This window comes from Nannobrachium achirus (assembly GCF_963921795.1).
Source record: "Nannobrachium achirus genome assembly, chromosome: 24".
Classification (NCBI taxonomy): domain Eukaryota; kingdom Metazoa; phylum Chordata; class Actinopteri; order Myctophiformes; family Myctophidae; genus Nannobrachium; species Nannobrachium achirus.
In genome coordinates this window covers 31,213,501-31,226,357 of record NC_137831.1, presented here as the reverse complement: position 1 = coordinate 31,226,357, position 12,857 = coordinate 31,213,501, and the positions used below count along the sequence as shown (strand labels likewise).

The following is a 12,857-nucleotide window of genomic DNA, read 5'->3' as shown; positions in this document are numbered from 1 at the left end:
ATGGCTTAAGCCAGAGCAGCAAGGCAGTAAACATATTCACAAAATGTGAAATACATATTATATTCTGTGCCCTTTTCCAAGGCATTTGGAACTGATCAGTGAAGTGGTTTATATGAGATCAAAGGACTCAAGAACACAAACATTTGGAGGACCTAATCAATTAGTACATACATAATACAGTACATACATACATAAATACATATATACATACATGTATGTTGTTCTAGATGGCTGACCACTTCTGTGACATCCAGTACATATCCTAATCTAATGACTTGCGCAGTACTTGCACACACTCTGCTGATGCAGAAGTGTGCAAGTACTGCGTTCGGTGATTTTGTATGCGGCATGTCTGTCTGTGATTACGCCCGTGGCCAATCAGGGACTAGCATTATTGGTGAGGGACCATTATTCTTGATGACGTCGCCATCAACAAGTGCAACCTGCTGGTGTACAAGTAGACCCTACATGACCACGAGTGCAAGTTGGCACCTCAACAGAGTGCAGTCTAGTTCATAATTACGTTCAGGTGAATTTCTCATGATTTTCATTCTATTGTAGCAGTAAATTCAGGTGTAGCATCAATGCTGTCCTCCATACTATTCCGTTTCTTGCTTAATGAAAATAAAAAAAAATAAAAAAATTAAAAGATTAAAAAAATTACTTGAAATATAATAAAATACTATAAAAAAAAGTATTACGTGGCTCTGCAAAGTGAGGAGTTTCACCAGGGAGAGCATAATACTAGTGGAGATGTGCGTGATTCAGCAGCAGTCTATAAGCATTCCCTCAATACATTGAAATGCCTCAACACTGATGATGAAAAATCTATTTATATTTACTTCCTAAAAAGGAAAAAAAAAGAATTGTCATTCCTTGCCCAGGCTGCCTATTTAGGCCCCTGTTCACAAGATCATATGTGCCTCTATAACTGCCTATGCATTACTTTTGGTATAATGATTGCTCCTTTACCGTTTGATCTTAGCATCATTTCCTCTACTGTTGATTCTATTCTTCATTTTCTATACCTATTCCCTGTCCTGTTCTGTTTCCTTGTGCTTAATAAAAAGGGCAAAGCTAATATAACAAAAAAATATAATAATAATAAGCTATGCGTTAAGTCAGTGGCAGCGAGAGAGATTTATGTCTGTCAGTAGCACTGTCGAAGTGCCTCAACACCCGTATTTGAAGTGCCCGTAAATATTCGAATAGTCGTCTCCGCTCACAATACCTCTCCTTCTCCACGACGCTGTCCCTAAATTGCATCATCTTGCCTTCAGCCAGCTGTTCACAATCCCAAATCTATTCCTTGAGACGCTCCGCTTTCCCTTTCCGCTGTTCTCTGTGCATCGCCATGCACTTTTTTCCCAACTCTGCATCCATCTGCTCCATCTGAAGGAGGAATTGCTCTTTCTTGGACGATGTCTTGACCCAAATACCCCAAACGGAGACTGCATGGCTCTTGAGTTAAATTTATTATCTAGATCTCCATCTACAAATGTGTGTCCGAGTCCCCCTCACCACATAACTGTATCTCCAGAACTGTCTGACCCATCGACTTCAAACTTGGCATGTGTGCCACCGAGCACCCAAGGGAGTAGAGTTAGAGTGCCAAGTGGGGAAGCATTCGGATCAGAGGTTCTGTCTGTCTGCCCTGTCTGTCTCCCCTATATGGAGATTGCGCATGTTATCAATATAAAGTCATCATACTGCCGTCACAGATTGGCGTCCAAGTACTATGATGGGTGCTGCACAATGTATACTCTAACAACAAGTCCAATGATGGGTAATGCTTATGCTAGTCTATCTTTCTAGCTTCTATCTATATTATCTATATTAAACGCACATAATTAGGAGTCGGGAGATCAGCATTCAGATTAGTCTTGAGAGGAAGAGGGGTGACAATGGCCTGGCATAGCATTGTCCTCTACTCCGTTGCATCATGATGAAAGCTGTGGTGCGTCATCTCCGGTGTCTCCGATCTCAATCGTCGTTTTTTCTGGCATCTCGGCACCCAGCTTCCTCCGCAGTGAGTCCAGGGTCTCAGCGGGGACATAGGCTGCGATGGACTCCATGTACTTCAGCACATAGAGGTCGGCGTCCTCTATGATGAAGCGGTTTCCGAAAACGTCCACAGTAGACCCAATGGCAAGGTCAGATGGTGTGTAGAATACAGGAACCTCCACCGTGCTGCCTTGCTTGGGGACGCGGGTCTTACTCAGGAACATGCCCCCGACGATCCCGCGGATGGGCCGCTCATAAATATTGATCGTGTCGGTGGCCAGGAAGTAAGACAAGATGAAGAAACGACCCTCGTCATTGACATTTTTGGAGTCCAGCCTGCAGACGTAGCGCAACACTTTCTTGTCCATGTCCATCATCTTAACGTAGTCCTTTTTGGGGCGCTTTGGGACCAGAGGATTCAGGCAGTTCTCGTAAGTGTCCTCGAGTGAGCCGAAACCATTGTACTTAGGAATCAACCACTTCACTTCTTCCACCTTCTTTTTTGGCATTTCCTTGGGCTTTATAGCTATTTGCGGGAAGTTCCTCTCATAGAAGCTCTTAGTGAAGTCGTCACAACTGTACAGTGTGAAGGTACGGCCCAGAATTTCCACCTTCTCCCCGACCTTGAAGTCTTTGGGAGTGAAATATTCGATCACTTCCCGCTTGGTGACTTCCAGCACACAGCTAGGGAAAGCTTGTTTAACTTCCTTGGGGAGCTTCTGCCTTTTCAACAGGTTGGGGAAGGGGTCTCGGCCGCAGTTCTCCTCATGGACCTCCAGGATCTCCACTGTGTCGTCTGCGAGGTAATACTGAATGGTGACGGGCCTGGCTTCAGTCGGAACGTCACTGCAGTGCCACATGGCAAAGAAACGCAACACCTTGCGGTCCAGCGTGAGGAACTGCTTCAGCCGGTCAAAGTCGGGCGGTGTGACAAAGTTGCGCTCAGGCTGGAGACGATGAGTGATGTAAGGATCCATCGGGGTCGGCTCCGGGTCATTCAAGGCGATGCCCTTACTCTCCATGAAGTTCTGCGTGAAGGGGTCACAGTGCGTGATGCGGTACTTGACCCCGTACACCACTATGTCAACGGCTATGTTCAAGTCGTTCCAGTGGTAGTGATCGCCCCACTCGTTCTTGGGCAGCTTCTGCCGCTTGGTCAACTTGCCCTGACACAGTCCGGAGTTCTCCACCTGTGGCTCGATGATGTACATGGTGTCGTCCTCCAGATAGTAGTAAATGACCACAGGTCGCACTCGGTAGCTCTCCATCTGCGAGTGCTTCACTTCCTCATAGATGTAGGCGTAGAAACGCAGAATCTTCTTGTCTAAGGCCACATAATATGGTGTCCACGGGGTGTTCGCTGAGAACAGCATATTACTGGTCTCGGTATTCTTAGACATGTCCGCTGCTACGATATTTAAGTTCTTAAAGATATGTGGTAGAGATTCAAAAGTATAACGGGTCAGAATCCCTGCCTGGGCTTTCAAGTTCTTAAAGATATGTGGTAGAGATTCAAAAGTATATCGGGTAAGAATCCTTGCCTGGGCCTTTTATGCTCTGGCTGTAGACCTTTGCTGACGTCATTATGTCGAAAAAAGAATCTCGATAGTCATTAAACGAAACTGCCCTTCCAGATTAGTCATATTCCATCCTCAATGGCTAAGACCGGCTTGTATATCTGCTATTTTTCAATAGCTAAAGTATATTATGAAATAATTAAGGCCCCTCCACCTTGGGCCCTAGTAACTCAGTCCCACTTTTCACCCCCTTGTGACGCCGCCCCTGCTTCTTCCACCACTGCGCACGGAGATCAGTGCCCCGAGGGGCACTCTTTCAATCAAATACACTTTTTAATTTAACTCTGAAAGTGTACAAATATAACCAGTGGCTACCATTTGTACAGTCTCAGAGTTGCAGACCTGTATACCCTTGGAAGGAATTATGGACAAACAAGATTTCCCAACAGCAATGCTATTATTGAACACAGGAGGTGGTGGCTCTCAATGTCCAGCACTCTCCCACTCATCATAACGTGGCCTTTTGCTGGGTGCAGACTGTCTGTAAACAACCTTCATTCAATGCCAAGGGTGGCTAACTTTGATCAAACACAGAGGAGCAACACTTTAAGGTTGGATGGGCCTTTTAACAGGATGCAATGTGTAATTTACTGTACAGTACATCACTTCATGACAACCAGACATGAACATTAGAGGACAACTTTGTTTTTTTACAACAAGGGTTCATATTTTAGATTGTAATTAGAGAAAAGAAAAAGTGAGTGTTAAAATGTTTTCATTTGCTTCGTTCTATTGTTTTATCGTGTTTACCGTGCTAAAATGTGGGGCATGCGTACGCATGGGGGCATGCGTACAAGTGGCTAAATATGTCTTTTTAGACACGGTTAGCCAGCAGTTTCTTTATTGCTATTTAGCCAGCAGTTTCTTTATTGCTATTTACAGTAACACTTCTAGCCCCCATAAGTCACATCCAACCATGAAAGGTTGCATTGTACATTATCTTGGGAATGGGCTTATTCTGTGTAAAATGACATATTTAGCCACTTGTACGCATGCCCCCGCTGAAATAAGAATCTCTAAAACAATAGAAAGAAATAAATGAAATAATTTTTACACTCATCTTTTATATTCTTTAATTACAATCTAAAATATGAACCCTTGTTGTAAAAAACTAAAGTTGTCCTTTAATAGGTATATTTTGCTCTCTCTTCAATAGAAATAGCTAAATTATTGTTCATAGGCTATTTATTTAAAGCTAATGTAATTTTAATTCATCATCTGCAATTACATTTTCACTATAACAACATAATAACATTTTACTTTTTTACTTTACTTGAGTATTTCCAAATTTGTTATACTTTATATTTCTACTCCACTACATAAAGGTAAATATTGTACTTTTTTTTACTGCACTACACTTACAGTATTTGACAGCTTTAGTTACTAGTTGCTCTGCAGATTTTGATTACTAAGACAAAACATACATTAACCAACAGCCTTGTTTTGTACTTCAGCATATTTGAAAATAAACAATATACTCGTAGAGTGACGCATTGTGAGCTTGTTGATCTGCTAGTTTCTAAAGATTTTGTATACATTTTAGAACCTGAAATGGGACTTTATTTTTATATTTCTATATTGTGGTATTGGTAGGCCTACTTTTACTGTGAGTAGCCTACTTCAGGCACGTGCTCACATAGACATCAAAGGGGGCTTGAGCCCCTGCCCTTTTATCCATCTGTAAAAAAACATGAATGCAAGTAGTGAAAATAGCCGACCTCCAAGCTCACTGCGACACGGTCTGCTATTCTCAATATTTTCACAAAAAGGCCCTTTTAAATCTTTCAGCCCCTGCCCCTCTAACATTCTCTGCACGTCCCTGGCCTACTTCTTCCACCACTGCACACAGATCACTGCGTTGCCCTTAGTTGATTCACGTGTGTTTGTACTTGTTTATGTTTTTTGTAGTGAGTATGTACAAGCAAGTCAGTGCATGCCTAGGGGGTTTCAGGGAGTTTAGATTATGTGACTAAACGGGGTTGTATGCCACAGGCACTGGACGGCATACTTTCACTTTTAGTTGTGCCGAGGATCATTTCTGGGAAATGGCCTGATCTGCTGTAAAGGACGCTTCTACCGCCCACTCCAGATGGGATCAATTAGAAGTCGTGCAAACAGTTCTCAGACAGTGATAAAAAAACACACACACACACACACACACACACACACACACACACACACACACACACACACACACACACACACACACACACACACACACCCAAAGCGTGCCAGCAGACGCAGACAGGAAGATATCCTTCCTTACTTCAGGAAACTGTACACAATCTTTTCACAAGGTTATCATCACTACACAGTGTTTTGACTTCACAAGGTTATCACCCATTCGAGGCATGTGCAAAACATCCCTGAACACGCCATTCGAAGCATGTGCTCACTTTGTAGGCCGATTCTGGAAGCAATTAAATGTGTCTGAGGCTCTGGGATTTGCATGCTTCACAACAGGAAAGATGTTCAGAGAGAGAGAGAGAGAGAGATTCAGGCTTTTCATGAAGTGCAAATTCAAGTTGTCAGACCGGCTGCAAACTGTAAACTGGCCCATGTTACCACTGACACACGCGTGCGCACGCACACACACACACACACACACACACACACACACACACACACACACACACACGGTGGAAAGCAGACACCAAAGAAAACAAGATATCACATGCTGAGAAATGCTAAGTTATTAGGGAGCACATGGAATCCTTTGTTGCATAGACACCACTAATGCTATCTTGAGGGGATGCTTATTCTAGGGCAGTATGTGAGCTTTCCACACTGAAGTGTATTGAGTGGAACTGTATCCCTTGGGCATGAGAGAATGTAACATGACTCCATTCTTATGATTGGCACTGGAATAATGGCATTGCCCAATAAAGAAAAAGTAAACGTTTTGCTGCCTTTTAGCTGTCCTAGACATCTTGCAGTTTTATAGGTGTCATACTCACATTCCAAGTGTCAACAATGTTGCCACCGTCCTAAAAGGAAGCAAAGACATACATTTCCCCAGGCCAGTTCTAGCAAAACGTAAGGCATATGAAGAAATAAAAGTAAAGACACTTTTCTTTTTTTTCTAAGTTTTATCCCAATATTTTGTAACCAATTTTTCACCAGAGGTCAATTATCTAATCATTCTAATGCAATCCTGGGTGCTACACAACCTCTGCCAACCTGGGGAGACAACGGACTGACCTCATGCTTCCTTCTATGCATGAGGAGTCCAAGTTGCTTCTTTTCACCTAACAGGGGGGAGTTTCCCCGGTTGGACGTGGCGTGTGGTCGTGGAAGGAACACGTTATTCCAACCAGCTTCTTTCCCCTCCATCAGGCGACTGGCAGTATTGAGACCAGGATTACTGCATGTTTTTTGTGAGAGTACCTACCCTATAGGAGACACAGGGAGAACCTGCAAACTCCACACAGAAAGGCCTTTTTGCCGACCACACCTAGGGTATGGGCACTGATGACGCGGAGGAGAGAACACACCCCCAGCGCCCACAGTGTCCTTGCCGGGAATCGAATCCAGGCCCTTCTAACTGTGAGGCAACGGCACTACCGACTGTGCCACCGTGCACCCTAAAAGTAAAGAGACTTTGATCATGTTGCCACTGACTCTTCTCTAATCTACGTTATATGTTAATGTATGTTATTAAGGACAATGCACCAGAACAGTCAGAGTGGTAACAAAAACTATTTGGAAATAATGTACTGGAACATCTTTACCAGTCAATTCAAATTACACTCTCTTAAACTTCCTATTGTAAGGATACTGATTCCTATCCATATAAAATGATCTCACCCCCAAGAAAAAAAAAGGTTCAACTAAAGGTTTTAACACCTACCTTTAATATTAAAGCCTCACTGTAACTTTTTTATGATTAAAATGTAATTTTCTCCAAACGGTATGGTAGAGTATGTTAATAGGCCACAATATACCGTAACTGGAATTTTGTCTATTTCTATTGAGACATTTAGATTGTGTCAAGGGTCATGTGTCAAGGGTCAGGTACCCCCATTGAATGGGTGGAGCGTTATAAATATCTAGGTTTCTGGCTGGATAAACATCTCAACTTTAAATTTCATATTGATGCTCTAGGAAAGAAGCTTAAATTCACTTTAGGTTTTTTCTACAGGCTGAAGGCCTGTTTTGCTTGCTCCTCCCGCAAACGATTGGTAAATGGTTTGTTCTTGTCCCAGCTGGATTATGGGGACACCATTTATAGGTTTGCTTGTACCTCCACTTTGGCCAAATTGGATCCCCTTTATCACGCAGCTCTGAGATTCATAACAAATTCGCCTTTCAGGACTCACCACTGCATGTTGTATGCTGCAGTTGATTGGTCTTCATTGACATCTCGCAGGTTACAACATTGGTTGAATTTTGTATACAAAGCCTTACTTGGTGAGCTTCCTTTTTACATTTCCTCCAAATTTGTACTGGTCAAGAACGGGCTAAATCTCAGATCAAATGCCTGGTTACGCTGTGTAGTACCTGCATTTTCATCTGAGGGAGGCAAAAAAAGCCTCTCTTTTTTTGGCCCCTGGTCATGGAATGACCTTCAGTCCAGACTCAAATTGGCTGTGTTAATTCCTTTGAGAAGTTTTAAGAGAATCACTCTAGACAGATCTACAAACGCTTGCACTTGTAATTAAGACTAGAGATGTTACCAATCAATCGGCAATGGATCAGATCGGGCCGATCAAAGCATGATCAGCGATAATCGGTAGTTTAGATCAAAAGGTAAATTCACCGAACCGATCGGATCGGTGCATCGGATCAACCAGCCGTTCAGTATGCCCACTTGAGGCCATTTTGGGGTATTGATTTCCACAGTGCTGAAGGAATAATTAGTTACTGCTATGATAATAAATACATAGTAATGCTGGTAAATAACTATAAGGCAAATACATAAATGAATTCATGAGTGAATGAATGAAATAAAGTTAAAACATTAACATTTAGAAAATATAAATAATAACTTGATCGGATCGGTGATTGATCGGGATCGGGTGATCAAACTTTTGTGATCGGTGCTCGGTGATCGGTTCCAAAAAACCTGATCGGACCATCCCTAATTAAGACCTGTAATTAATTTGCTCTGTGATCTCTTCCTTTGGGTACATTGGGCACACTGTGCGTGTACTGCTACCTGTGCATTGCAAACTAGTTTATTATTGAGTGTACATTTTGTATTTTTGGAGTTCTTAGGTATCTGTTTGTGTATCATGGATGTTCTATTTTTGTTGTGATGTCTTGTATTTAAGCAAGGATTGTGTAATTTTTTATTTTTGCCTCTTGGCCAGGTCATACTCGAAAAAGAGATCATGTCTCAATGTGTTTTTATCTGGTTAAATACAGGTTAAAAAGAATAGACACAGGATCTGACACAAATTTTGACCTGATTCTCAAGATTAAATGTATCGATCGAGCAAGCAGGCCAACTTGGCGCATTCGTAAAACTTTTAGCAACACAAGAAACCAGGTTCAAATCCGGGGTAGAAGAAGTTACAAAGTGCTGCTTTAACCCATGATGATGTGTTTTTATCATTGTATTTTTCATTATTCTGAATATGAAGTTCTAGATCACTCGTTCCCAAACAGTGGGTCAGGATCGAGTCGGACTCGGGACCCAATTGCGGGTCGCGGACACATTTTTATGTTTCCTACATTTTGTTTTGAATTATTATTTCAAAACATTAAACAAAAGTTTAAGACGTAGTAAAAATAGCCAATATACAAGCTCTCAAAGCGGCACGAAGCCAATTTGCTTGTAGATCTGCTGTTTTCGCTAATTTGGGTCCCGTGCAAACATCTAATCTCTCTTTTGGGGGGTCTGTTCTGGATCATATCCACCCTATCTTGTCAGTACATGTTGTTATTTATTTATTGGGTGACACAAATGTTTGCCAAAGGTTGTTTGCCCAAAGGCTATTCCGCTGTGTATACGCTACCAAATATTTGCATGCTTGGCTGACATAATTGCTCAGCTCTATTATGCAGCTGTGGCAGGGCGTGTGTTGTTTATTGAACAAGTTCAGATGAGGCTGTGGTTTCACAGGACAGTATGATAAAACAACTCGTGTCAGATCAGTAGCTATACCGCAGAGTCGCAGACCAACAACCAGTGGTGTAAAGTAACTAAGTACATTTCTTAAGTACTGTATCTAAGTACGATTTTGAGGTATTTGTAGGCCTATTTTACTTGAGTATTTCCAATTTCCAATACTTGTACTTAAAGGGATATTACACTTTCAAAAAACTTTTGGTCATTGTATGTCTAATCAGGCTTGTATGAACACCCTGAACAGTTTTTAATTTGCTTCATTCAGTATTTAGATATTTGATGTAAATGTTACCAGCTCCAACACGCCCAGGCCCTCTCCACATACACACCCATTGTAACTTCAAACTCCATTTTAACCATGATAGATTCATTAAAAACACCCATTATTTTTTCTGGTGACTCATAATACCCTCCTAATACGTGAGCAGACCGTGTTTTTTCAATAACTTTTTTCATTTATTTTCAATAAAATATTATTGTATTTAATGTTTTCCATTTTCCCAAAGAATTATTAAAAATAAAAGAAAAAAGTTATTGAAAAAACACGGTCTGCTCACGTATTAGGAGGGTATTATGAGTCACCAGAAAAAATAATGGGTGTTTTTGATGAATCTATCATGGTTAAAATGGAGTTTGAAGTTACAATGGGTGTGTATGTGGAGAGGGCCTGGGCGTGTTGGAGCTGGTAACATTTACATCAAATATCTAAATACTGAATGAAGCAAATTAAAAACTGTTCAGGGTGTTCATACAAGCCTGATTAGACCATACAATGACCAAACGTTTTTTGAAAGTGTAATATCCCTTTAAACTATCCCTAGATGTATTCTCAGGGACGTGCTGGCCATTGGGAAAAGCGGGCCAACTCCCGAACGGCCGGTTAATTCCAGGCCGGCCATTAGGAAAAAAATACAAATAAAATGTCGGCCTATGTTCCATTTTGGGGGCTGGGCGGCCAACAAAGTAAATCGTCACTGTCGGGCAGAAACCTTGTATCTCCAAGTTTCGCAAAGCAAAGCCCTGCTTCATCATACAAGGCCGTTGCACAAAAGTAGTGAAAACAGCAGATCTACAAGCACACAACGCCTTGCACCGCGAGGCGTTGTGTGCTTGTAGATCTGCTGTTTTCACTAGTTTAAATAATTTTTTAAATGATAAATACAAAACAAACGGTTTCTGGACATACAAGGTTTCCACCCGACAACGACAAAGTATAACTCATGTAATTGGCCCACTGGCTTGTCACTTGTCATGATCTGAAATGGCAAATCTTTGAGTAGCAGCAGCGCTATAGAGAGAGATCTCTCTCTATAGCGCGCAATCCCGGGCTGAATCAGGGACCCAGCACGTCCCTGCTACTATTCTCTGAGGTGGCCCAGTGACTGTGAGTGTGAGCGTCTCTGTCTCCGTCCCCTGTCAGGAAGGGTAAAGTGACAATTCTGACAAACACCGTCCTCTATCTGGAGAAGAGACAGGACACGACAAAACAACAGGCATCCACTTGGATCCACATGGCAGAATAGTACCATTATCTTCTGTTATCTATCTTTAGCTCAGGCCAAGACAGTTTGTGGAGGTGGGGGCAGTGACAAACACTGTCCTCTCTCCTCTGTCTGGAGAAGAGACAGAAGGACACGACAAAAAAACAACGGGGATCCACATGGCGGATCCATGGCGGAATAGTACCATTATCTTCTGTTAGCGGATCCACATGGCAGGAAAACGTCTTCTCAGGCGTTTCATTTCCTGTTGTAGCCCTTGCCTACAATCTTGATGTCTCTTCCTGAGCCACATTACTGTAAGCCACAGCAAAATTGCCCTGGATGCTCGCCAGGCCAACACTACTGAAAAGCAGGGGTCTTCAATGTTTTTCAGTCCAAGGTTGCAGAGAGATGCAAGCAGCCAGGGACCCCCACCCCACTACATATTACAATTGTCTTGTGTTTTTAATAGATTCATTCATAGATTTGTTTGACAGCACTGTCATCTGTGTATGTTGAATTCATGTAAATGTGTATTTTCAGACATTTAACCACTTAAATCGTCAATACCTTTCACTCTGTACTGTACTGTAGCCTATACTCTGTAGTCTGCTCTTTTCCCCTCTACAGCAAAATGCCTTTATAGTGAAAATAGCCGATCTATAAGCTCTCAACGCCTAGCAGTGTGGTGTTGTGAGCTTGTAAATCTGCTATTCTTGGCTTAAATTATCCTCAAAATAGGGATGCTATAGGTTTCAAATCCTTCATGTAAAAAAAAAAGGTATCATATCACTCAGAGATTTGCTGGGCCCCCTGTAGTAACTCTGAGGACCCCCCGGGGGTCCCGAACCCCCTGTTGAAGACCCCTGCTGTAAAGCTTCTAGCAGTGAAACCCTTGAGTTTACACAGTCAGGGAAGGGAGGCTCCCTTCCTCCCCCCCTTCCTGGAAGATACTGTTTACAAGCGGGAGAAGGGGGTGAAGAAAGAAATACTTTCTCAGGGCAACTAAAGAAGGCTGCCATCTAAGGTCATGATAGCAGCTGAATCACATCTTAGCAATCAGCTGGCGCATTAACATTTTTGATTTACTGACGTAAATATTATGACTAGAAACACAAAAATGTGTCAACATTTTAATGATTTCATCTGGCTCCAGAGTAGAGGATCTCATGTCGAGACACGTGGCTGGCTCTTTGCTACACAACGCCACACAACATAAACCCATAAATCACCATTGCACATACCAACTGTGTGTGTGTGTGTGTGTGTGTGTGTGTGTGTGTGTGTGTGTGTGTGTGTGTGTGTGTGTGTGTGTGTGTGTGTGTGTGTGTGTGTGTGTGTGTGTGTGTGTGTGTGTGTGTGTCCTCATTTGACTGCTACAGGCTGTTGTACACCGATATCTTGTGATTCAAGATATTCCAGATGTAGTCGAGGATGATTGGAATAAATTGGTCAGATTTGACCCCCCAACACTGCAGGAAGGCTAAGGCCTCTTCTTCGTATATATTTCATGGTATCACACGCCAGAAAAAGAGCCAATCTTGTTGATCTGTTAGTTTCAGCGCTAGACACCGTCTCACGAGCCGCTAGACAAAGTATAAATGAAGCATTGCCAACGGTTTTTATTCTCTCCTGTAACCTCAGCGGCCCCAACACTAAAGGAAATTCCCGACATCCTTATTGGCTGTTCCTCTACCACCTCCAGGCCAAACCAGTGAAACC

The 12,857-nt window shown here is 42.4% G+C and overlaps 1 protein-coding gene across 1 annotated transcript; it reads right to left on the bottom strand.

The window, feature by feature from the left end:
- Positions 1-1,940: 1,940 nt before the first annotated feature.
- Positions 1,941-3,404, bottom strand: LOC308280215 (EF-hand domain-containing protein 1-like; the record flags this gene model as incomplete). Its single annotated transcript, XM_080720477.1, has 1 exon — positions 1,941-3,404. The coding sequence occupies one exon, from the start codon at positions 3,402-3,404 to the stop codon at positions 1,941-1,943; it is 1,464 nt and encodes a 487-aa protein (XP_080576603.1).
- Positions 3,405-12,857: the final 9,453 nt, after the last annotated feature.